Source organism: Pempheris klunzingeri, chromosome 14 (assembly GCF_042242105.1).
Source record: "Pempheris klunzingeri isolate RE-2024b chromosome 14, fPemKlu1.hap1, whole genome shotgun sequence".
In the NCBI taxonomy this organism is placed as follows: domain Eukaryota; kingdom Metazoa; phylum Chordata; class Actinopteri; order Acropomatiformes; family Pempheridae; genus Pempheris; species Pempheris klunzingeri.
The window spans coordinates 2140403-2166609 of NC_092025.1; the positions used below are offsets into that span (position 1 = coordinate 2140403).

Below are 26207 nucleotides of genomic sequence, written 5' to 3' on the forward strand. Positions count from 1 at the left end.
TCTATGGTCTTAATTTGTATATTTCAAAAGGAGATAACAGACGATCAATTATTGTTTAATCCCACTTTAATTGACCACATTGTAAAAATCCAAAGTGCTCTTGAATGAACACTGCTTTCTTATGACCGCTTCATGGCAAATTACACTTCCTGACATCAGACTGGACGTTTTGACACCAGCTCCCTCTGATCCCAGATGAGACATTTCATTATAACAAAATAAAAACAAAAAATTAATCATCCACAAAAAAAATCTCTTGGATGCAAACTTCTTCCCCAAAACAAAAGTATAAAAAGTACTCTTTTCCCACTCATCTGCAGACCACAGGGGAAGGTGTTCAGTGCTGTGCGCTAAAGGCCGTTTCTTTTTTTACTGCTGTCTGAAGTTTTTATGTCCTTGAAAGACCTCGGTTGTCCAGATCTTTCACCTAAAAAGATGGAACATGAGACTTAATTAGACAGACCTGTTCAAATGCAGTTGTTTAGAGTTCATATGTGAATGTGGGCGAATGTGGAGTCGACCTGCAACAAGACAATAAGCCAACGTCCGACTGAATCATCCATCAGTCTGACTTCAAGTGTATTCCAGGTAGAGCTACAGTCATTTTCATTAATCATTTCTATTATAGATTAAGAGTTGTTTATTTGGCCTTAAAGTGAAAAATACAGTCCAAGCTGACACTGGGTTTACTAGAACGTAAGATCAAGAAAAGTAAGAAATTCTCAAGTCTGAGAACCTCTAATTCTTTTCTTTAAAAAGTTACCAAAACAATTAAGTGACTATCAAAGTACTTGTTGAATAAGCTTCTATCAATTAATAGTTGCAGCTCTAATTCCAGGTTTAGGCTTTTTACCCCTCTGTTCCAAGTTTCCTCAACCGGTCGTGTGTAAAAACATTGATATCCTACATTTTCCCCAAACAAGGTTTTAGAGGATCTAGTCTTGACCAGCAAACCAAACTACAGTTCCAAATGATCCTTACAGATCTTTCTGTGTCAAAAGGACGGGGTGAGGGGAAAAAAAACTCAGTTTACCTTGTATATCCTAACGAGCCAATGCTCTGTTGTGTAGGCCTCCTCCAGTACATCCAGCTCAAAGTCTTTATTCCCAATCTCAGCATTCCTCACTCTATCATAACCAGGTGGGCGCTCTGCAGAGGAGATCATTAAGATAAGTCATTTTACCTTTAATCAGAAGGACCAGCAACATGAATATTTATTTCTTATCTGCTGACAGTGCGGCCTGTTCAGAAGCTGATGCGGCAGTTCATCTCAGCACAGAGCACCTGATATCTACACAGCATTTTCCACTGGGCATTTTCACAGCTGCTCCATGTTTTTGCCAACAGTTCTAACTATGATTAAAACATGAATGAATGAGCTGCATCATCAATCATCTTAACAGTCCTTTCAAAAGTGCTTACATGTGGGCCGCTCACAATTTGCCCCTGATTGTAAGTTAAAAGCAGGTCGTGCATTATGACAGACGGGCTGCAGAGTTACTCACTGGCCTCTGTGTAGACCTGGCCGAAGCGGTAGTAGCACATCTTGTACATCAGGCAGTTGAGCAGGACGGGCGAGCCCTCGCGGTCCACTCTGAACTCTCCGGTGGGAGTGTAGTAGTCGTGCTCCTTGATGTGTTTGCCCGTGTCTGTGCTTCCACCAATGCGGACCATCCATAGAAACTTGTTGATGTCTGTGATGCAGACAGAATCAGTTAGAGGTGGTGCTGAAAATGGCTTGGTGAACCAGCACTGTCGTTACTCCACGTAATGAATGTGTGAGCCAAATATATTGTGAGACAGATGTTTTTGGAATTGGTCCAGTAGATCGCCTCAGACGGCAGCGATAAAGGTCTACTAAAAGTGATTGTTTTTGCCACCGACAGGCTCAGATTACAGTCTACAAACATTATGGAAAGGATCCCCACAGAGATAGACCTGTAAGATCCCTTTTGTTTAACCAGGAGCGGCCATTAGTTGGTTTTTAGTTTAGTTTGGTTTGTTTAAAGTGAAATCAAATCCCATCTATAAACAAAATACACCAAGGAAGGACAGTTACATTAACTTCAATCTGTAGCTCTGATCGTACTGATTCTGCACTCCTGATGCTTGGGACGTACCATCTGAAGAATAGCCCGTCAGTCCTCCAAAGATGACCAGGACATAACTCACATCCAGCTCCCTCATAATCTCATAGGCCCTCTCCTCTGTGGATGCCATGGCCTACACAACAAACAACGACCGAGTCAGCATGGTAGCACTTTACAAACAGGGTGATCCCAAAGGCTTCCCAGCTCACCTGTCCAACTCTGGAGATGTGTGTGTTGTTCCAGGTGTTGTTGTCCACTAGAATGGTTCGATTTGCCATGGCAGTTATCTGATAGCCATAATCCCACCACGACATGACTTTGGCATCCTGGAAACACAAAATAAAACTTTAACTGAATGGAAGCCCTTTAATCCAATGATGGTGCACAACACCTAACAATCTATGTACAGTTCATATCATCTGAAAACCTCAGTTCAGATCCTCTTATTGACTGACGTCATCTCTTTGGGTATGACTGACCTCGGGAGTGTTGTGGCGGAGCCAGTAGTAGGCCTCTCTGAAGTCGTCGAAGATGATGCGGCTGCCGTCACCTCCACGGGCCGACAAAACAATTGAAGGAGAGGAGTAGGCTTCGCTGGTCACCCAGGTAGAGTGGAAGGTGTATGTAATGAGGAAGAAGGCCATGACCAGAATCATCCCACTGGCAACCTGGTAGGAACATGCAACACACAATGTTCAGTGGTTCACTGGTATACTTTGGTAGGACGTTAGAGCGTTTAATCGGTATCAGGGCAAACATCTGCACAAGAGGGATTTTCACCTTTCATAAAAAGTACCTCTACTACAACATAAAAAAAGTCCTGTACTACTACTAAAAGTACTTCAAGTATCAAAGTAAAGCATGCAGAAAAACAAATTAAAAAATACAAATATGCAATAAAACGGCTCCTGTGACTTATTATTATATCACATTACATTTTTAGTAAGATGTAGTTTAGTCAAGTTGAATTCAAATTATTTGTGGATGGTGGTGGACCAGCTCCAGAAAAATGATTAATGGTGATATTCCATATTGCATCACTTCCTGTATGAAACAGGAACTTATGTTAATATTGTTGTACTGGAACTTCTGGTACAAACGATAAAGAATTAGTTTATAGTGTGGATTTGGGACACAGCTACAGCTGTGTACAAGCCATGTTGACATTATCCATCTTTTCAAAGAACACTTCATTATTAACTTTAACTTAAAAAGTCATTCCCATGGAAGTATTACCTAGAACTGACAGCAGTTCTTTTGTCTAGCTAAATAATGTCTTAACACTGTTATTATCATGCCTCCTGCTGGTGCTGGATCGAAATGTGTGCATGTAAACAGACTGTAGAGGACACCACGCTCTAACAGCTGCAGTAGCACTCTGTGCTATTGTGACACCAGTCTCTCAGACCTCCTACCTCATTTTTGATGGGGTAGGTGGAGTCTTGCTGCTTCTTGCTCTTCTTGTCTGGCCGGCTGACATCCAGATTCTTCATGTAAGTGGTGAGAACCTGGGACACACCGATGCCTGACAGGATGCACATGACTGGAGCCAGAACCAACATCAGACGCACCTGAGCAGGCAGCAAACAAGCAGTACGTTAACTCACATGAAGTATAAAGTAGGTGCAAATTCACTTTCCTCAACTCATCGTTTTCTACTTCTAGACTCCTACTTGAATGCTCTGGAAATCAGTCCTCTGTGACCTCAGTACAGTACACGTGGCTCTATACAGGACGTACCATGACAGCTGAGAAGTACATGCTGGTGACTCCATACATGATGATGAAGATCCTGGCATCAGACAGGTTGTTGAAACAATAGTAAAGACCAACTGTAAGGAAGAGGAGAGTAACCATCAGTCAAAATCCAACAAGCATCCAATGAGCGGTGTGTTTCCTCTGCATGACAGATGGAGTGATCACACAGTGTGAACCCTGTGTTACTCTGTATGTGTCTGCTGAGTGTGCACTTGCCTGGGAACATGAAGACCAGCAGCTGGAGGTCAAAGTAGTACGAGGACCAGGTTGTGGGCTGGTGCTCAGAGACGGAGGCGATGATGGGAATGTTGTTCTTGGCATAGGAGGGGTCCAGCAGGGAGTAGAAACGACCAGTCCATGGAGAGATCTTACCTGAGGGAAACATACATCTGGTCAGTCAAAGAAAAAAAACCCTCCAAATCACTTTCTCACAAAAAGAAAAGAGGAAGAGTTACGGAAGGAGTGCTTCATTTGCCAAAGTGTCTACGGGTGCGCCTTGCAAACCCTCTTACCAGTCAGCATGAGAACAGTGCCCACAGACAGCAGGATGAAGCCCACCAGGGAGATGACGCTCTTGAACAGCACCTCAAATTGCTGCGCATTGAGTTTGCTGCGCAGGTAGTCCACAAAGGCATGAATCTGGCACAGGCCAAACATACCAAAGGCTGCCATGTGCTCCGATGACTGCACCGGCTGGTACGAGAGAGAAAAAGAGAGGGAGGTGAACGGACACTGACTTTTGTATCTTCTTTGGCCTAGATGATATTTTCAGCCTGAAGATTCAAGCGAGGACCTTTTTTTTTTTCTTTTCTGTATATTTTGTCGGAGAGTGTAAGATGAGGCATGAGCATCTGAGTAACTCCTCTGTTACATAAGATAGATTAAAGTGCGTCTTCGTACCTGGAAACCAACAAAAGAGATCTGCATGGAGAGGATGGTGCCCAGGCAGTAGACTGTGCAGTAAGCCACATAGATGCGGTGAGAGAATCGGCCTGTGAGCATCAGAACCAGGACGTGGAGTGGGATAAGGTTGATCAGGAACACGTAGCCACCCCAGGAGGAAACCTAGATACACACAAACACCTCATCAGGACATCTGTAAACTCTGAATTAAGGCAATAAGACAGGCACACTTTTTAAATGTCCTCACCATGTAGAAGTAGGCCAGTGCACATATGGAAGACCAGTACACTGACCCCGTTTTGACAGCCTTGATCCACATGTAGTAAGTCAACAGCATGCAGAAGATAGCAATCCCTGGGTAAGATAGTACATGGGGATTTCATTAACAATCTTCTAATGATATTTTCCTTAAGTGACATTGTTGTGCACAGCAGGTGTATACCTTCATTATCATAGGAGCCAGCTACAGAACGAGAGATGTAACCAGGCACCACTGCAATCATGGCAGCAGCCAGGAGCCCAGCACCTGCATCCTACACAGACACAAAACTAGTTAGTGCAAATAATCAGTACATTCATTTTTACATATCAACATATCAGTAAAAGCATACTGAACTACTCCATTCAACAGAAAAAGCCCTGGTCTACTGAGTGTACCTTCCTAAAAGAGTTCTAAAAAGATAATCCACCTTTTGACATGAAGACCAGGACAACCCATAAACCTGTGAGCAGTTGCACTATTTCTGTGGGGAACATTTAGGGGGAAGAAGTCTAAGAGAGCAATTAGAGTTATGTCAGATTAGGCCTGGGACACAAAGCCTGTTACCAACTGGTGGCATGGAAATAATCATACGGGATCCAGTGTTTTTGGAGCTTAACCACACTGGGAGCAAAAGGTCAGGATATGCTAATTCCTCCATTTTTTTTTATGTTGACTCTATGGCGTCCCTTCATTTATTTACACGTGAAGCTAAATTGCTGAACTGCCCCTTAAAAAAAAGCAGGTTTGCATTTTATTAAAAGTTTACCACTTTAAATAATTGTTGTGCATCTAATTATGCACTTACCTTTAACTCCTTGGTGAAGTGGTAGGTGACGATGGCGGTGAAGGAGGAGAACAAGGGTGCCAGGAAGACACAGACATTACGGATGTCAATGGTGATGTGGAAGAAATGTAGGATGTGGTACAGGACGGCAGAGGTGATCATCAGTCCTGGTGAGAGAGAAGAGAGGGAACTGTAAGGGCCGTCCACACCGAGAAAGACAATGTAAGCATCCATACTGATGAATGATGTTCTTTAAAAGGTGGCAGCAGGGACTCTCTGCAGGCTCCAGCTGTGTCAGCAGCTTAGGACAATACCAACAATATTGTTCACAACTGTCGTTGTCGTTATAGTTTTGGTGTGGACTTGACCGGACCGGACCGGACTGAACTGGACTGGACTGGACTGGACTTGGCCGCCCACTTAAATTAGAACAACTTTTAAAAAGATATATTTCTAGTTATCATTATTGTTCCTTCCTGGTGTGGACGGCCCTTCACACTACACTTGATCTGCCCTGCTTTTGCTATCAAACAACCCAGTTTATAAGCCCACACTTGTACTGCACTCGAATCATCAATTCTGGTTCCTACCTGGATAAATGGTGCCACCAATGATCCTCCCCAGAGGATACCATGCCCTATCGTCAAACCAGTTGTGAAACTTATAAAATCCTTCTTCTGCCAGGAAGCGGGTGGTACGGTAGTTGAAGTACCTGCGGGTGAAGGGGAGACATTACTTTACAGAGGAAAATCCACTAACCACCTTGGGAAACAACCATGACAGAAGTAGCACTTACGGATCAAACTCATGGATGACACTTTCAAACCTCAAGACGGAAAAGAGTCTGGTGGAGAATGCTGAGGAGAAGGAGATGCACATGAATTAATGTGTTGGGTGAGTTTATAGTATTAGGGAGACAATGCAGCTGTTTATAGGGAGCAGAAGACTCACAGAGGACAGCGGCCATAGACAGGATGAGCAGCTTCAGCAGCGTGTCCTGTTTCTCATAGGACAAACGCAGGAAGCCCAGCTTGGTCATTTTGGTGAGGTTTAGGACAGCTCACCGTACTACCTGATGGAGGAACACAAGCACTGTCAGACTGAGAGGTATACACAGGGAGAATGTGGAGAGTGGCCCAAAACTGCCCAATAGAAGTTTTAGTTTGTAAATTTAAAAAAAAAAAGAAAGAAAATCTTTTCAAGGTCAGATGTTTGAGACGCTCAAGAGCAAAATAAACAAATCACAGTCTTCCAACTGTTAACTTCCATGTCCAGCCCAACCAGATAAGGCCACGCACTAAGATGTGGCGTCAGGAACCAGGAAGCAGCCACCATGGAAAACTTCTGCAGCTAGTTGTGCCTGCTTGTTTCCGATTTTGCACGCTTTTGCAAAACGATAACCCAAACCACCAAGCTGAACAGAGCTCTGATTAATGCTAACTTTCAAGGCAATATTAATGGAGCGAGCCATACGAGTACTGAGAGGAAGCCCACCTTCCCAACACCACAGAGCAAGGCACCGTACAGCAGCTAATGCTGGTGAACTAGATATTAACACTCACTTGTGCACACTTTAAATGAACGCAAGCATTGTTATAAATTAGAAAGCATCTTGTAGCTACTCCACATCAGGCCGGCTAGTCTTGATGCTACTTCCTTTCAGTTAAAAGTGTGAGTGGCTAGCGGGGCTAACCTGCTAGCTGCTGTATAATGAACACCCTAGCCCCGTGCCTCCTATCTGTTTTATTTTGAAAATATCAATGACTCCTTCACGTGTGGCAGGAGGACGACAGTCTAAAATACAAATTGGTGCTCCTAGGTGAGCTAAAGGGTTTAACATTGGATGTTCATAAGACTCACCCGCTCCGCTCCGCTCCTGCTGCTCATGCACTATTCACACACACAACCTTCACCGTGAACTAGTCCCGCCTCAATAGCGCCACGGTGCGCGTTCATTGGTTGAGCGTCAGTCAACGGTTCTCCCACATGAATCTGATTGGCTCGTCGGCTGTCATTCAAAATTGTTTCCCTTCCTTGCCGCTGTAGTGTAGTGACGTGTCCTTAGTGAGGAAGGACTGCGTGTCGCCCCCTACTGGTGCACAACTCTCAAGGCAACATCGTCTCAGCGGTGCAACCAAAGTTAGTGGAGGCGAACAGACATTTGAAGGCAGCATCTGTAGGCTTGTTTAGGGACACAGAGACAAGCAGGCTATCTAAACATTTCTCATTTTTGTCTCTGCATTTTTGTAACATCTTATTAGCTGTTTATTTGCAGAAAGAAGAAGTGTGCAGTCTGAATCTCCTTGGGTTCAGATTGGACGGTCTTCTCCAGTAACTCCACTGTGCCATTTTCTTCAAATCACAATAATAAATCACACTGTAGCTTAATTCTTCAGTTTCTTTACTGCTACAGGACTTAATATGTTGTGCATGGATACCCACAATATCTGCTTGTTCTAACTCTGCTCAGTTATTACACTGACTGGCACTCATTTATTTAAAATCAGGGATATGCAAAACAACGCATCACTTCCTATCTCCTTTTAAAACATGAATCCACGTTGTTGTGGTTAGAAGAGCTTTTCAGTGTGACTATTAGCTCCAACTCTCCCATCTTCAGTTCATCTTGTCATTGATTTTGAAATGTCCTGTCTTGTCCTCTAACCACGGTGGCAAATCCCTAAACACAGTCATCAAACTATTGAATACTGACCAATTTTATTGAAATTAGACGCATCACTTTTACAAAACCTCACTCACATGTATCATTCTGCACAAACACTATGCTCTTCTTGCAACAATTGCACACCATTTCAAAATCAGGGCCCCTCCCCGTGGCCATGAGCTCTGATGACTGAGAGAAAGGGTGGTGGGCTTCTGGTCGAACATTCAGGATGTTTTTACCATTATATACAGCACAAAAAACAAACAGCCGATGTTCTGTAGGGTCCAACTATATTTGCTTCAGCTCTCGAGGGGGTGGGGGGAACACTAGAGCGAGCAGGTCAAAGCTGATTACCCATTTGTCAGGATATCAGGACTTGGACTATGTGGCTCCTTCCTTTCTGACAGAGCTTAGCATTGCAGTGGTTGAAGTGAAATAAACAAAAGCTAGATGCAGCAGTTTGGCAGTGTCACTCACCTATCGCCTGCTAAGATTACACAGACTGAAAACGCTTCAGCAGCCTTTCCTTTGCTGGTGTCATCTCACGGTTCGCAACATGTAAATCTCATCAGACAGTGGAACGAGACTGTAACGTGGGATGAAACACCAAGCAAACCATAACTCAACACACGACAACAGTGTTATTTGGTTTCCATTACTATGGTCGCCAATCCTCTTTACAGCAGCTCCTGATCTGGTTTGTATATTCTATTAAAAAACAAAGCTCTTACTGGATAAAAAAAGCCTCCCTTTTTAACTATACAAGGTTATCCCTGGAACTGCTAGGACACCATTGTTTGACAGAGAAACACAACCACGAGCAATCTGTGAGGAGGGAATGTGATTTGCGACATCAAGAAAACATGTAGTGTACACAAAACGACTGTGCTTCGCTTCTGAATGCAAACAAGCCCCCTCCGTTACAAAAAAAAACATCTTTAGTCACAAGTTTGCTTAAACATATTAAAACTACATGATTTCTTGTGCTGTCATTTATTAAAGGAGAGTCACTCAAATGGCACATTATACAAAAAAAAACAATGAAAGAAAACTCACAAAAGAAAACAAGTCAACAGCTGAGTATATAATGTGTTTTGAGTGTGAGGCACAGGGCAGTCGATTTTTTTGTGTCACACTGAAAATGTGTCTGATGGGTGCTGCAGATGAAGGACCAAAGGGCCAGAGATTAGATAAAAACATGTAAACCCTTTGTCTTTAACCACATATCATCTTCATTATGGGAAATCTCGCTCATCGACTGCTTTCCAATCTCCCTCAAATGGATCCATCACTGGGTGGGCAGAGGTCTCTGGCGGGTCGGGGAGGTGTGGGGGGACGACAGCCTCTCTGAGGAGGTGGACGACGTCAGGGAGGACTGCAGGTGGACCGTCTTGTGGAAAAGCTTGTTGCTGATCAGCACCACGAGGGAGAAGAGACGCAGCTGGAAGTGGCTGAAAGAGCGGACCAAACGTGAGCCATCAGTGAGTCGTGCATCTAAAGAAACTATTTCTGAGGAAAAGTTGTCTTTATTTCACACTCACTACAGCTTTGTTGGTGTCTTTGCCTCGTTAGCGCTGATGATGAACAGAGGGAAGAGGATGGAGAACAAGCAGCCACTGGGCACAAAAGAACAAACCAAAAACATTGTATAAATAAATGCAGCAAAGAAAAAGTCAGCCCACAGAGAACATGGGCTCTGTTTTCCATTGTTCCCTCCCACTCTTAAAGTTCCTCTCTTTTTTGTGGTATAGTAAAATATTCTACATCTTATCAACGTTTTCTAAACTGTTCATCTGAGAATGAAACACATTTTTATCCATTTCATGCTCATCATTTCTGACTCAAGACAGGAGGTGAACCAGGAGGACGTTAGTGATTCTTCAGATGTGCTGCTGAGACATTTTAATCTGTTGAGAATCACATGGCTCTTTGGGCATAAACTCACATTTTAAACTTTAGATCTTAGATTAGGGTGCACTTATGATCAGATCACCCAAGATGCATGTTAATGCCTGGTCTGAACGGGGCTGTTGTGCACGCCGCAGCCAGAGTTAAAGGAAGGGTCTGCAACTTATTTTAGAAGCATTTTTTGTTTCTCATAACATCCTGGCAGCAATCAATTCAAGTGACACAATTAGATAAAAAAAAAAAGAAAAGAAAAAACATCCAGTGTCCAATCATTTCCTTTGCCTACCTGCCTGTCTGCCTACCTGCTCATCCTCTGCAAGTGCACTCATTGGGCATGTTTGGAGTCTTCCACAAGGCTAAAGCTAGAAACCTACCCACATAAAAATGCCACGAGAATGGCAGAGAAACTGCAGCCAAAATTTGAGTCATGGTTCACTGACAGACTGTTGCAGGTTACCAGCACAAAGCCTACACCCACCGGGCCGAAGAATGAGAGAGAGCCGGGGTTCTCACCGGCTGTCATTTAGTGAGCCAACAGCTCAAAGCTCAGCCTCTGAGCCCAGTGAGCTAAAGCTAACCTTACATTTGTGACGGCTGTTTTGCTTGAGGTTATAAAAGCTGAGAGAGACTGTCAGTCAGCAGTTCTGTACAAACAGAAGAGACCCAGCAGCCAGTCTTCTGATCACTGTTGTGGACTAGATTTTCAACAGTGACATTAGTCAGGCAGTGTGTTCATGTATTGTGCAGGAGAGGCTTGCAGAGAATCCTGGGGGGGGGTATTTTCGGTTGGATAACTCTAGCTACTCTTGCTAGTTTCTTCAGTGTTACAGACCCTGCCTTTAAATCATTAGGGGATAGAGACAAAGCATAAACAAAATGAAGCAGAAATTAAGAGGCGCTCGATTATGTAGTAAGAAAGATGTTATCATGTGTGCTATGAAGAGGATATCAATATTTAAAAAATAGCATTGTTATTGTCAACACAGGTATATTACAACATCCCTAAAACAAACCAGAGCTTTTTCCCAGAATGTTTAGTCAGACCTTTCTCCAGAAACCCAGTGTGGAGAGAGGTCTGGCATACCTCATCATTTATATAATAGGACTGGAAATAATAATCATTTTTAACGTCAATGAACCTGTCACTTATTTTCTTGATGAATCAGGAATTTGAAGTCTTACCTGATGATGTATGAGGAGGGCAGGGCGGTTAGCAGAGCCATGGGCAAACCGAAGCCGAAGTAATAGGGCCAGTTCCTCTCAATATTGGACAGCCGCTGGTGCATCTCCACACCTTCCATCAACATAAAGAGCAACAGTTTCATTTGAGATCTCCGTGGAATCCAGGTGATTCATTTTGGGTGTAGAATGTGACGTGTGTATCTCACCGTGGTTGAACCAGCGATACTCAAAGCAGTACAGGGAGTAGAGCAGAGACATGTGGAGGAGGCTAACCATCTGTCCAATGGCATCGATGGGGAAGAGGCTAACAATCATACCCTAGAGGACCACCAAAATACATGACAAAGTGTGATCACCAAGCAGAGAGAAAGTTTGTGACAGAGTCAGAAAGATTATAGAATTTGCAGACGTGGTGAATCTGGGCAGATTTACTGTAACTGTTCAACTCAAAACATCCTGAGTGACGACTGTGAAGAGAATCACAGGAGGAGCTCTGGGAACATGCACTGCTGTGGGATTTTGTGGTAATGATCAATAGAGACACACAAAGGAGGGGCATTATTTCTACATGAAGAAAAGTATACCTGAATGAGAAAGAGTGCCTGGAGGAGAAGGTTAAACAGCATGTCTGCGATGATCTTACTGACGCTGGGGAACGGCTGCGCTTTACATCCAGACACTTCAAATGCTAGGTCAGCTATATCCTGCAACAGAGAGTAACACACTGATACCTACAGAACCGTGCAAAGGTCTTAGGCAGGTGAGAAGAAATACTGTAAAGTAAGACTGATTTCAAAAATATAAAATCTAATTGTTTATTTTTATCGATTTAGAAAATGCAAAGTGAGCAAACAGAAGAAACATCTGAATCAAATCAATATTTGATGAGTGCCCTTTGCCTTCAAAACAGCATCAATTCTTCTAGGTACACCTGCACTAAGTCAGGGATTTTGTAAGAACATATTCAGGCGTGTGATTAACCAATTATACCAAACAGGTGCTAATGATCATCAACTTTATATGTAGGCTGAACCACAGTCATTGACTGAAAGAGAAACAGCTGTAGGAGGCTTAAAACCAGGCGAGGAACAGCCAAACTCTGCTGCCAACAGGTCATACACCATTGTAAGACCGAGCACAGCAACAAGACACAGGTAGTTACACTGCATCAGCAAGGTCTCTCCCAGGCAAAGATTTCAGAGCGGACTGGGGTTTCAAGCTCTTGTGAAGAAGCACAAAGAACCGGGTAACATTGAGGACCGTAGAGGTAGTCTGTTTGATCACTTTGCATTTTGTAAATTGGTAAAAATAAATGAACAATTAAATCTTCTGTTTTTGAAAGCATTCTTCACATTTGCCTATGACTTTTACACAGTACTGTATATGTCAGTGTAGCCCAACTGCTACAGAGCATATGAAAAACATTAGAAACATCAGGATTAGGAAGACAAGTGTCTTTTGCTTTGCTGTGGTCATATGAGAAAATAAAACTTGATTATAAACAGATTCTTTCTGTGTAATGAGGTAATTTTTTTAAATGTTTTGTATTCAGAACTATTGTCCTGATTCTCCCACTTTACAACAACCTGCTTCAGGCAACAAGTTAGAATTTCAGACCAATTCAAACATGCTGTGTGTTTATTTTACCCTTTTTTGATAGAGGATCAGTTCATAACAGTGCACAGGAAGAATAGACTTGATTACAGAAGTGGGAGAAGCAGAGATGGCTTAATGAATCTCAGACTACACGAAGGGATCTATGTGTAGATTTTCAAAAGGCCACCTGTTCTGTCGTCACATCATTACAGCCTAGTGAAGCAGGACCTAACCTGGAACCAGATGGCGTTGACTATCTTGCTGAGGACGAACAGAGGCAGAACCCAGAGAGCACTGAAGACAGAGGTCAGGATGAACTCTAACCAGGACCACACACTGCCATGGAGGGAGGGGTCACCTGGAGCACAAACAGCTTGTTGACTGACTGCTTCCTACCACAAGCCAGAGAAGCTGCCCCAGATTCACATGCAGCCATACATACCGATGATTTTTGCTGTGAGAGTCTGCAGCAGTGGGATAAACACTCGGTAGAAGAGAAACAGACTGAGCTGGAGAGAGAAGATGAAATGCTGTAGTTACTCTTCCACTCATGTTTCGCCACACAACAGGATTTTCAAAATCTGGTACTTGGCTTAGATAGTGGACATTTAAAGGGGACAGCAACCTTAAAAATGACACAATTAAGAAGTCACACTCAAGACAGCACCTGAAGGATTCGGGACAGGGGCCACGAAACATTGGTGTAACAGAGTTAGCTATCAAAGATCATTTCTTTAGCTGTTGTTCCCAAAACTGTACAGAAGCTGAAAGATAAGTCTGGAACAACACGTGGCTAAAAAGCAAACATCTAGAAGCAGTATTAAAATGGAAACTCAAAACTTCCAGCTGTAAAGTATTCAGTGGTGTGTGAGTGACGAGGCTGTACTGTGAGAGCAGGATAAATATCTTACCCAGAACACTCCCCCATTCCAGGCACAGCACTGAAAAATCCTGCTGGCTACTTTGGGTTCACTAAGAAGAGAAAATAAATAAATGACCATGTCCGTCACTGTTGAATATTAAAAAGATTCATTTTAATTAGTCTGTTCTTATATAACCAGAGTCAGACAATGCAAGACAAGTCGTAGATGATGTGAACATGTCTCTGTTTGAAGACTGAAAGTGTCTGGAACCGTGGCTTTTACTCAGGTATGTTTGGTAACAAATGGTCAGTCATTTAAACGGGGATATATTGTATCGCTGTATGGACGTATTTCTGCTCCAGTTAAACAAAATGCTGTGATGTACTTTATTAACAGTAAAATGAGAGTACAGAAACATGTTCAACCACTTCCTGTTTACATGTGCAATGAGCTAAAACTCTAAAGTTGCCAGTGGCCATCTATTTAGCTGTGGAAGCTAGTGGGAAACGGTACACTGCATGGGAGGCGCACAGGAAGTTCTACCTGAGAGGATCATACAGGAGGAGTTGCTAATAAATCCGACACATAACATATCATCCATGAGCATATCTGACTCTGGCCAAGACAATCAGCAGCATTGCGACCCAAACAGACTACTTCTTTCTTTCTGGCCTACTTGTCCGGTTTGCGCTCCTCACTCTGTGCCCGTCTCTGTGCCAGGGCCCCACTGGCCCTTCTCCTCCGCTGCTCTTCCCTTTTCTGCTGGATGCGGGCATCCAGCTTGGAGATTGTTCCAATCCCCAATATGGAGTCCTTGATCCCCTAGAGAACCCAGAGTGAGAGACATGACATATGAGTTTGTTCCTGCTTTGTGAAAATGACCTCGTTAGTGGAGCTTTGAAATGTCTCAATAAATAGTTGGATGAACACCAACCAATAATACCAATATTTTAGGACTTGCTAGTTCTGTACACAAAGCTGTGTATAGCCGAAGCTTCAGGTCATTTTGGATCGCTGTTTAATTAATCTAATGTTGACCAGAATTTTTCTTCTTGCCAAGCTGAAAACCCCTCTCAAACAGCATAGAGGCCCCGTGATATATTCTCCATTAAAACACATATAGCTGAAGTTCTTCTAGAGTGACAGGTCTAGCACAATGCCGACCCTGAGGCCATTCAGTAAACTGCTCCATGGATGATAGATGATGACAGGATATTACGCTGAAATACAATTTTTAATCAAACTGACTGTTGGCCCAGCATTGACCATTGGCTATTGCGCACCATTAAATGGATGGCACGGAGCTTCGAAGTGTTCAATATTAACTACAAAGATAATGATGAAATCAAAAAACCCATTATTTCATTATGTCCTTTTTAATAAGTGAGCTTTATTTAATAGTGAACACTTTGGGGATCCATAATACGGCTCCACAAAGTCTATTCTGCTATGTGCAGGTAGCAGAGGGACACCATTAATGGGATAAGAAAAGGGACACCTGGAACTTTTCCAAAGACAAACATTATCTTTGGACTCTTTTGGAGTATAGCCACATTCAAGCCGATGGTGCATAATGATGAAGTCCAAGGTAATAAATAGAAAATGAAGTTCAACTGTCCTCATTTGTGCTGAAAGTACACAAAAACCCATGCCTCAACATAGAATTTCACTCTTAACATTTGCCCTTCATACGCTATATATACACATCAGTTAGAGGCTGAGGTGATGTTCAGCTTCTACAGAGAATATCTGACACTAAAACAGATACACAACATGATAGGCTTCATCGTGGTAGTGTTTACTTCATGGTTATTGTATTAGAGGGATTTATAACATGCAAGTGTTGCTTTTATTGTGCTAACCCCCTTTTGTTCTGGTCATACGCCACCTGTTTTCTTGACTGTAGAAAACTAGGGATTAAATGTTTCAGGAACAAACTAAAACAGCACAGAATACATCATTTAGATTTGTTAGTGGATACATGTAATCATGTCATAATTACAACATTTAATCTTCTTAGCTGAACAACATACAAACACACCTACTACACTCACTACTCACTTTATTAGGTACACTTGTACAATCTAATGAATTCTACTTTTCTGAAGTTCATACACTCTGAAACTGTCAGAAATTTAATAATTCTAGATAAGTTGTAGCGGTGGTGGCGTTGTACAGAATTTCATTATATGGATGTGTGTGTGTGTGTGCGCTAACCGTTGCAACATTACGGAGGAAGGCCCTGACGCTGTCTGTCATCTCTGGACCAGCTGCAGATCCATCAACTGCAGAAGGAGGGGGGGCTGGTGACCTGGTGGTCAGCTCTCATGGCAGGGAGGGGCTCACCCAGTAACCTGCCACAAGCCAAAACCAAGGAAACCAAGTGAGGACAAGATCTGGCGGGGATCTCTTTCTAGACATCTACAGCAACCTCCAAACAGCAGAGGGCTCACTTCGGTGTGCTGACATACAGTTGCTAGAGGCACAATCTGCAATGGACTCACTGCAATATAATATAAAGTTGTCTTTGTTTCACTTCATTTTTCCACCCATGTCAGCTTAATCCAGTAGTGTTAGTAGAACTGAGCATATCCATACTAAGTATTCACCTTTGGAGCTTTTATGAATAGAGATCTTGGCATTTCTAAATTTAGCAGTTTTCCAAGTGTGAGTGGGAATCAAACCTGCGTGGCATGGAGAATGATAACCAGCTGTTTGGCCCTCTTTTCCATACTTTGGATATTTGGTAGCCATTTTATGCTGATTCATATCTGATATAACTTTTATTTGTTTCAAAAAATACCTCATCAACCACATTTGATCAAAAAACAAAGTTGTGCTAATGTGTGATTCTCACTTTTCTCTATAAGGTTTACTACTCTACTTGGTTTAACATTAGTTTTAGCTCCTTCCTGAACACATGTGGTCAAAAAAGTTGACTGTAGATCTCACGGAGAAATAACTGGACACAAACAAGTTATCACCTTCATGAACAGAGGAACATAAAGACACAAAGAGAATCTGAGGTTATTAGCGAACCTGTCTGTAACGAAGAAAGCAAAGCTAACGCTAATGTCTGTACCAGGAAATGCTGCTATTGTCCGATTTATTTGAACAAACCCAGAGATGTGTCTGCATGGTAACGTTATACAGCAGTCCAGTCCCGTCTCCTCTTCTCAGAAGCAGGGAGTCTCTGTCTATTATACAAGTTTTGCACCGAGGTGAAAGAGAGACGTGACTTGAGCCGGTGTGTCCTGGTGACACTGTTGGTGTAAGTTAACGTTAGCAGGCTGACTCAGAGGGCTAGCTCGGGCAGGACACGGCGCTCAGGCAGGGTTAGCTGGCTCTCCCTGGCCTGACGACAAGTCCTGACTATCTTCACCACTGTGTGACCGAAGGCTCTGAATGTATATGTAGCCAGTCTGCTCAGCACGACGCCTCTGGTCTCATAATCTTTGACTTTCACTGGTTAGTTCAGTGCTCTGCTAGCTTGTCTGCCTGTGCTGCTAGCTCAGTGTTAACGCTCAACAACTCCTTTAACTCTTGTGATTTTCGTAAAGACACCGCATCAATTAGCGTGTAAAGTCGGAGACAGAGCACACGGTCAACAGTCGTGTCTTCCTTACCTCATGCGACAGGCTCGGGGTTATTTTAACTTCGATAATTCTGTCTTTTTGCCCCCTTCGTGTGACAACAACAACAACACCAAACAGCAGTACCAGCAGTCTGGGCCGTGGAAAACATATTGCGCAAGCTCCGACTCCTGAGGATCATGGGAAGTGTAGTCCTCCCCACGATAAGAGATCTTCTCTACCTCACTACTGTTTTGTTTTAATATATTGGCCGATATGCATTCGGTCGAGAAATAATATATTATTAGGGCTTTAGTTTTACATTGTTTCCATCTATGGTGTCATTTCTATTATTTGTATATATATATGCTGGGTAATTTAGAATAAAAGGCGATATTTAGAAAAATGTCACCCACTGCAGAACATTTTAGAGGTATTGATATGTTTTGCTACAAGATGTTACCTTTAATAGATTCATATTTCAGTGTTTTCATATTCTTCAAATAACAGGGACTATTTTGGGGGATAGGATACATTTTTAAGGTTAAAAAGTTTAAGTTTATGTTTTCATAAATCAGGAAGATAATTATAATGGATGTAGTCATTTCGTCATCCCCAGCTATACAGTGTTTTTTTTTTTTTTTTTGGCAAACCAGAGACAAACGCACAGACAAGCCCAGTTAATGAGCTGTGTTGTATCTCCATGGCTGTGCCTGCACAGGGGCACTCCCTCGAGGCGGTGCGTTTAATTACTCGTGTCAGCATCATGCGCTCATCTGCGCTCAGATGCTGCTTAAACCGAGCTGAAGTGCTGCCTGTGTGACCGGAGGTGATCTCTCATCCTATCCATGGTTGTCCTGAGGATACGAAATGCGCACAAAAGGAAATATGCACTCATCTGCTTGTGTATTGTTGGCTTTATCATGTACAGATATCTCGGGTAAGTTTAGTTCTCACTATTATTGTTCAATATGTTTAATTTAGAGCTACTTCGAGGCTGCTTGTATCCTCTGTAGCACCTTATTATACTGAAAAAATATGCAAACAGCCTTTGTAGGAATATTGATTCAAAGATATCAGGTGAAGAAACTATAAATTGCAACATTTCACTGTAACTCAGAACTTAGTATCCCAACAGTTTATAGAATTTGTTTCCTTTGCAAACAAATGAAGAGTAACTTTTTGTTCTTGGAAAAAATACAAAATGAAAAAGTATATAGAACTTTATAAAAGGTTGGTATAAAATGCTAAACTCATATGTTCAAGTCTTGAGTCTAAATTCAAATTTAGTCCTGCTCCATTGTGATTGTGCTTGCCAACACAAGATGCCTGTGAATTCCTACCAAGCATGTCATGTGCTTCATAATAGTCTATGTCCTTTAGTGTGTGAGTGTGACACAAATAAGCTGCAACTCCTCTTCTAGCTTGTCAGCAGGAGGACAGAGAATGAGCAGGAAGGTGGGTCTGAGTGCCAACTCGTCCCAGTTCACCCTGGAGGGAGAGCCGTTCCACATCCTTGGGGGATCCATCCACTATTTCCGTGTGCCCAGGGCCTACTGGAGGGACCGCCTGATGAAAATGAAGGCCTGCGGCATCAACACCCTCACTACGTAGGAAAAACTGCTACGGGTGTGTTTTGTTACTTGAGACTGGCCACCAGTTGAATGTTAACAGAGAGCGTCCTACGTCTTTGCAGGTGTGTGCCGTGGAGTCTGCACCAGCCAGAGAGAGGGGTTTTCAACTTCCACACACAGCTGGATTTAGAGTAAGGAATCGTGTGACTCTTTTTTGACTTGAATACAAAACACACTCTTGATTGGTCGCCATATAGTTTGTTGCTTATGGAGTGCAGCTTAAAAATGTCCAAAATAAGAATGAAAACTCCTCGCACCAATTCTCTACCTGTTCCAACAATATTACCTGCTCCAAGACGTGCTGGGAATACTTTTCTTCTCATCACCTAAGCCCCAGTGCTAAAGGGAGAAGCGAGGGGCCGAGTGGTCCCACCTGACAACAGGGCCGTCTCCCCAACAACAACAACAACAACAAAGAGCAAGCATTTTACTACACAACAGTGATAAGTGAAGGGGGACATGTCACTGCAGCCTGCTGCTGTTATTGTAAAGCACATTTCTCTCACCTCAAACGACTAGATATGGGGTCTCACGCAGGGTCCAAACTTGTGTTTGTGCTGATAGAAAATGCTTTTTGTTTGTCTGCTCCGTTTGTGTTTCAGAGCCTACATCAACCTCGCTGCTGAATTGGGATTGTGGGTGATTTTACGTCCAGGGCCCTACATTTCCTCTGAGCTGGACCTAGGAGGACTGCCAAGGTGGGCCTAGTACTCCTTGAAGTATATGTATTGTATAATGTAATGTCATTATTGCTTGTAGAAGTCCCATTTTTCTGTGTAAATATATGACAGAATGAATGTGAGTTAAACCCAAAGCCTGCCCAGTACTTTGCTCAACAAGCTCTGCCTAGTTTATGTCCCTGAATAAATTAATTAAGTTGTGTGCAACCAGGGTGAAAAAGTCACATCTTGCTGTAAGGGAAGCTTTGTCCAGTATTTTGGACTAACTGTGTGCCTCCGTTGTTCCTGCAGCTCTGTGGCTTCAGTCATAACTAAGCATGTTGTTGTCTGTCCCTTTGCAGCTGGCTCCTCAACGACGGCAGCATGAGACTGAGGACGACTCACCCGGCCTTTACTCAGGCTGTCAATACTTTCTTTGACAAACTTATACCAAGATTGGTTCCGCTGCAGGTCGCTGTTTGTCACTAAAACTGAAACAAGTCTGTTGTGGCTTAAATTCATTTCACCGTGTGCCGTCCTAAAAGTGTTTTTTGTGTTTTGTAGTTCAAGAAAGGAGGTCCCATTATTGCAGTGCAGGTCGAAAATGAGTATGGAGCTTTTGCGAAGGATGAAAGTTACATGCTTTTCATTAAAGAGGTGATGTGATAGGCTTGTTTGAATCAGAATGCCCCCTTAACCCTACTTTAAAACACCAATAGAGATTGATATTGAAGCCCACGTCTTATGATGGGACATCCTGTTTTATTTTGAACAGGCTTTACAGTCCAGAGGGATCAGTGAGCTCTTGCTTACATCAGATAACCACAACACATTAAAGTCTGGGGGTGTCGATGGAGGTAGAGTATGTTCGTAATACACACACACACACACACACACACACACACACACACACACACACACACACACAGCTTACCCTGTTATCATCTGTCTCGTAGCCATCAGATCACTGAAGCTGCAGAAGCTAAATCAGAGAGACATCCAGGATCTCAGTGCTATCCAGGTGTGTGTCTTACCTCTCCACATCATCTCCCCATTGGTCACTGAGGATATGTGTGATAGTGGGGGTGTTCTCTCCATTGTTTTTCAGCCCAACAGCCCCACCATGGTGATGGACTACTGGACCGGCTGGTACGATACGTGGGGTGACCTCCACCATGTGCTTCCCCCGGAGGGTAAGAAAGGCTCTTAATAGATGAAAAAGGCACTTACATAAATAATCTTTCAGTACATTGAGATACATTGCAAGTTTTATGTGAAGAAATATCTTTTATACACAGCTGATTTGACGGAGGTTTCCCTGACTGCAACTATTTGAAACTGCCCAAAAACCTATTTTGCATGTTTAGATGTTTCATGTACAAATTGTTCAGCACTGCTATTTTCATGCTTTCCTCACACAAAAATTGCAATGTGTCCCAATATTTCTTACTATTGTCAGTCAGCATCTATGTTTTAAGCATTTTTAACAGAGAAATCAGCAGAGTTACTTTAGAAATGCTGGTGTAATTCTGGAAAAACACATATTAGAGTCCAGTCACTTCTTGTCCTTTGTCATACTGTAGGCCTCTGACCTCTCTCAATAAATTCTTTCTTTTTATCCAACCCACCGGCAATATTGAATCCCAAGTCACTGTTAACTGCTGTAAACAAATGCTTTCCATCTCGCTCCGTAGTTTGTATTATATCTATTTTCCTGCTGCTTTGCTTTTTGCATGAGAAGCGGCAGCTACATGCCAGCAATGTAAATGCAGATGTAAATATGTCAGTCAGGGCCAACCTGCGTCTGATTGAGTCAAGCGTCAGACTGTATGGTGCTTTCCCTGTTGCAGGGACCTTCATGTTTTTAAAGAGGCTATTTGTTTCTAATGAATATGTCGAACTTTTTGTCAGATATGGTGTCCACTGTGAGAGAAATTCTGAGGCGAGGCATGTCTGTCAACCTCTACATGTTCCACGGAGGCTCCAGTTTCGGCTTCATGAGCGGAGCAGTCGCTGATCCCTCCTACAAAGCATTGGTCGCCAGCTACGGTTGGTTCCTCTTTGTCGTGTGTTGTGTCACAAACAAATCACAGATGTCTTTGATGCAAATTCACAAAGATGTTGTTAGATTGATGAAGCACTTCCCTGTCAGAGCTGGAGAAACACAACAGCACTGGCCTTAACACCCAGCAGGTGGCAGCACACCATAGTTAATCTATGTTTCACTGCCGTGTTTTTCAGATTATGATGCTCCCTTGTCTGAAGCTGGGGAGTACACTCCAAAGTACCACCTCCTTAGGGATTTACTCTCACGATACAACAGTAGGTTGAACACTACATTTAAATGAGAAGAAGTCTGTGAATATTCATAATGACTGACTTCTGTGCCTGAACCATCTGTACAGGAGGAGACAGTTTCCCCGACATGCCAGCCCTACATTACAGGGAGGCTTATGAACCTGCCATCATGTACCAGCACCTGTCCTTATGGGATGCTTTGAGCTTCACTGAGGGAGTATGTTTTGTGTAAGATTATCTGTTACCTATATATGTACTGGAAAGAATTTTTCTTTTTGAAAAATAAATAACGATAAAGATTGATCGATAAGGTCAATTTATTATTATTTTTCAATTTTCTGCAGCCATTTAGGTCACAAAAGCCAGTAACCATGGAGACTCTACCTGTGAACAACAGGAATGGCCAGTCCTATGGATACACACTGTATGAGACTACCATCACCAGCGGAGGTTTACTGAAGTCTGGAGACAATGTGCGAGACCGTGCCCTAGTGAGTCTCCATGCATGTGATCTCTCTCACACTGGCCTTATGCAGTGTGGATGTGAATGCCTTTCGTTAACTAATCTCATACATTATGATTGATATGTTTGCATCTGCTGATGCTAAACTTAAAGGAAAAGTTTGACATTTTGGAAAATATTGTACATTAAATATGAGGCCGGGGAAACGGCTAGCATGGCTCTGTCCAAAGGTAAAAAAAAAATGTAACGACTAAAATCTTATAAGTTCCCTAATTATGCTACATCTTGTTAATTAATCTGTACAAAAAATTGAGAAGTTGTTGTTATATGTGGGATTTATGTACCGGGCAATTTCTTGTCCAGGTGCAGACTGGTTGGCAGGGTTGTTACCACTGGACAGAGTCATGATAGCTGGTTCCCCCCTGTTTCCAGGCTTTATACTAAGCTAGTTGTCCTGTGCTTTAGCTTTATATTTAATCTACAGATATGGTAGTGATATCAATGTTCTCATCTAAGTCTCTAAAGCAAATATGAGTATTTTCCAAAATGTTGAGCTCTTCCTTTAATATTACTCAGGGCTTTCAGTGGTATGCCCATGGCACTCACTCCAGAACATACAGCACATCGTACAGCTGTGTAAAGGAGATGACTTTGGTGATAGTTGGAAAACCTAAGGCCACCTTTGAGATACTTCTCTTCAAGGGAAGCAGAATTTCTGTGTTATGTACTATAATATAATTTGTTTGACAGAGGTGTTTTTCTTCATAGGTGTTTGTAGACAGAAGCTACATTGGCCTTTTCAAGCGCCAAAGCCTGGAGCTGGCGGTTCCTGATGGTAAGGTATGGCATCTAGTTGGACAATGAAGGAACAAAACATCAGTCTCAGTTAATGGATGTGATGGATGCTTAAGTTTTGGGTGTTAAAACTTGCAAAAGACATAAAAGCTATCAATCCCTACAGGAGCGACGTACCTTAAGTTTATTGGTGGAAAACTGTGGGCGAGTTCACCAGGGAAGGGACCTTGACAAACAACATAAAGGTGATTGGCAGATAATATGCAGTTCATTGCCTGTACCTTCCATGAAACCACTGGAGCACTCAGTGGGTAGCATACAAGCCAATTTTGATTTGTGTTCTTGCAGGCCTTGTGGGAGACATTTTATTAAACAATATCCCTCTGCGGGATTTTACCATATACAGCCTGGATATGAAACCAAGCTTTATTGATAGGTTTGTTCACTTAATTCAATCTCAAGCATTGCATATCACGTTCATTTTGCTGTAATAGTGTGTTTGAAGTGGATGCCTTATTTCAGTCTTTATCAAGCACCTTGGAAAACTCTTCCTGAAACTCCCAGCTTCCCCGGATTTTTCATGGGGAGGCTGTTTGCATATGGGTATCCGAGTGACACATTTGTGAAGCTGCCAGTAAGTGAAATGAAACCTATAGCTTTTACATTTTTATGTGTTTGTATGAGGAATATCTGTGCATGCATCGTGAAGCCATGCAATGTTCTCTGGGTGCACAGGGCTGGGAGAAAGGTGTTGTGTTTATCAATGGGCTGAATCTGGGCCGCTACTGGTCAATTGGCCCCCAGCAGACTCTCTACCTCCCTGGGCCCTTCCTCAACAGTGGAATCAACCAGGTACAGCTGCACACAAACCAGCATTTGTTACTGAAATAGTTCGACATATTTTGAAATGTGCTGATTTGCTTCTTTGCCTAGAGGTAGATGAGAAGATTGATACCACTCTCATGTCTGTACACTAAGCCACTGTTAGCCTTAGTCCTGCATAAAGACTGGAAACAAGGGGAAACAGCTCGCCAGGCTTGAACCTGCATTCTCTCTAAGACCCTACCAGGGGCAACTCCACTGTTTCCAAAAAGCAGGCTGATTATATAGAAGTCTATGCAAAAATGACCCTACTTCTCACTCGGTTTATTACCTCAGTAAACACTTTCCTAATGATTATGTGGTCTCACGCACTAGTTTAAAGTCCTCTTCAATAGATCTTCATGGGCAGAAAAAAAAATCAAGCATCACTTCTGACTCCAAAAGATGCTAAGGGTCAAAATTCCAAACTCGATTCTTATACATTCTTTGAATAAAATAAATAGATGCCTTTCCTAACACTATCCCTTTAAATGTTTTATTACCTGCACTATAATGGACTTAAAATATTAATTTTACACAGCAAGTCAGATTCAACTCTCAAAGCTCTAACTTGATCTTCTCTGTCTCTCATATTTTTCTGTTTGAATGAATAAGGTCATTGTGTTTGAGGAGCAGGAGGGTGACTACAAGGTCCACTTTGAGGATATGCCCGATCTCGGCATGGCAGCAGACATCCAGTGACTGTCATCACCACCTAAACGGGCATTTTTTGTGTGTGTGTAAAAATGTGTCTTTTTACAAAGACTTACAAAGTGCCAGTTACATCAGGTCGAACCTCAAATTCAGGGTCATCAATGCTACTATCACAGTCATTTTATCATATAATACATTCAAATCTGCACACATACACACAGGCCAATGTCAAAAACAGAGAGAGGCGTGTTTGTATGGGAGCAGTTTATAGCTATGTACATACAGTACCTTTGGTCACACCGACTCTTTACACATAGAGCAGAATTACCAAGTATACCCTCGTACCCATGGATTTCCTGTTGAAGAGTAATAATTTCTGTTGGGGGATGGAAGTTATATTTGATGTTGTTGTCCGATTTGTATTGCCTGTGTGAATATTCTGCAGAATAGAGAAAAAACAGTTTGCATTGTAGCTATTTTAGCAACATCAGACCTTCATCTCAAAGGGGTAGCTCATGGTTTCAGATCCCTGTTCCTTGGATAGCTAACCAAACTTTTAACAGTCACAGACAGTCTGAGGACATTTGCATTTGTAAGCAGTGGCATTGCAAATCAATGGGGTATGAAATCATCACTTGCCAGCCCAGCCATCCATGGTGGGAGTAATTAGATTGTGTAATACAGCTATTTGAAAGGATGCACATCCAATTTTTAGAGTAATGACCTCCTATCCCATTGACTTTCACAAGCACAGCTCACGACTTGCAAATGAATAGCACCAGCTCCTCTGAAACAATAAGAAATGTCCAGTTCACTCAATGAAATCTTAATTAGTTTATGAAGAAGCCTGTGAAGTGGACAGGCCCCCGAGGAGTACTGAATCTTCTCTTAGATATGAGTTGACCTCAGTAGTGTTACAGCATATCAGAAATAAACAAGAGCTTGGAGTGAATGACTGTGAGAGAGATCCTTGCTGTCACACTGCCATAAATCATTGCACCACGTTTCTCAGTGTGTGTGTGTGTGTGTGTTTGTGTGTGCTCATCATGCGCAGTGTGACAGCTGAGCATGTGTGAATGTGTGTTGAGGAGCAACAGGACTCCTAATTAGTGCTGGGTTCAGGGTGCTATCTAAATAGCTCAGTATGGTACAGTACAAGTGGGGAGGCCTCAGATCCCCTCAGTGCAGTCTGTCAGTCAGTGCTGACTCACTTAAGACAAGGACTCCTTTTTTCCTCTGTGCAGCCCTGTGCCCGACAGT

The 26207-nt window shown here is 42.6% G+C and overlaps 3 protein-coding genes across 3 annotated transcripts; 1 reads left to right on the top strand and 2 right to left on the bottom strand.

Moving 5' to 3' along the window:
- Positions 1 to 48: 48 nt before the first annotated feature.
- stt3a (STT3 oligosaccharyltransferase complex catalytic subunit A) lies at positions 49 to 7710 on the bottom strand. The gene is made up of 18 exons (XM_070844293.1): positions 7658 to 7710; positions 6749 to 6869; positions 6594 to 6654; positions 6388 to 6509; positions 5819 to 5964; positions 5194 to 5284; positions 4999 to 5105; positions 4749 to 4913; positions 4361 to 4541; positions 4065 to 4220; positions 3831 to 3922; positions 3506 to 3661; positions 2570 to 2758; positions 2300 to 2416; positions 2121 to 2223; positions 1506 to 1694; positions 1034 to 1149; positions 49 to 427 (listed from the first exon to the last, which is right to left on the bottom strand). The coding sequence occupies exons 2-18, from the start codon at positions 6834 to 6836 to the stop codon at positions 389 to 391; spliced, it is 2118 nt and encodes a 705-aa protein (XP_070700394.1). The 5' UTR covers positions 6837 to 6869; positions 7658 to 7710; the 3' UTR covers positions 49 to 388.
- A 1025-nt stretch (positions 7711 to 8735) lies between these two features.
- Positions 8736 to 17741, bottom strand: ei24 (EI24 autophagy associated transmembrane protein). The gene is made up of 11 exons (XM_070844295.1): positions 17638 to 17741; positions 16229 to 16365; positions 14688 to 14833; positions 14060 to 14120; positions 13591 to 13657; positions 13382 to 13506; positions 12137 to 12256; positions 11759 to 11870; positions 11553 to 11664; positions 10004 to 10078; positions 8736 to 9913 (listed from the first exon to the last, which is right to left on the bottom strand). The coding sequence occupies exons 2-11, from the start codon at positions 16268 to 16270 to the stop codon at positions 9751 to 9753; spliced, it is 1023 nt and encodes a 340-aa protein (XP_070700396.1). The 5' UTR covers positions 16271 to 16365; positions 17638 to 17741; the 3' UTR covers positions 8736 to 9750.
- A 690-nt stretch (positions 17742 to 18431) lies between these two features.
- Positions 18432 to 25017, top strand: LOC139213563 (beta-galactosidase-1-like protein 2). Its single transcript, XM_070844294.1, has 19 exons — positions 18432 to 18523; positions 19008 to 19193; positions 19280 to 19348; positions 19820 to 19915; positions 20239 to 20347; positions 20441 to 20533; positions 20652 to 20733; positions 20833 to 20897; positions 20985 to 21069; positions 21788 to 21925; positions 22118 to 22198; positions 22282 to 22391; positions 22519 to 22665; positions 23406 to 23477; positions 23599 to 23677; positions 23781 to 23868; positions 23955 to 24066; positions 24168 to 24284; positions 24909 to 25017. The coding sequence occupies exons 1-19, from the start codon at positions 18432 to 18434 to the stop codon at positions 24993 to 24995; spliced, it is 1908 nt and encodes a 635-aa protein (XP_070700395.1). The 3' UTR covers positions 24996 to 25017.
- Positions 25018 to 26207: the final 1190 nt, after the last annotated feature.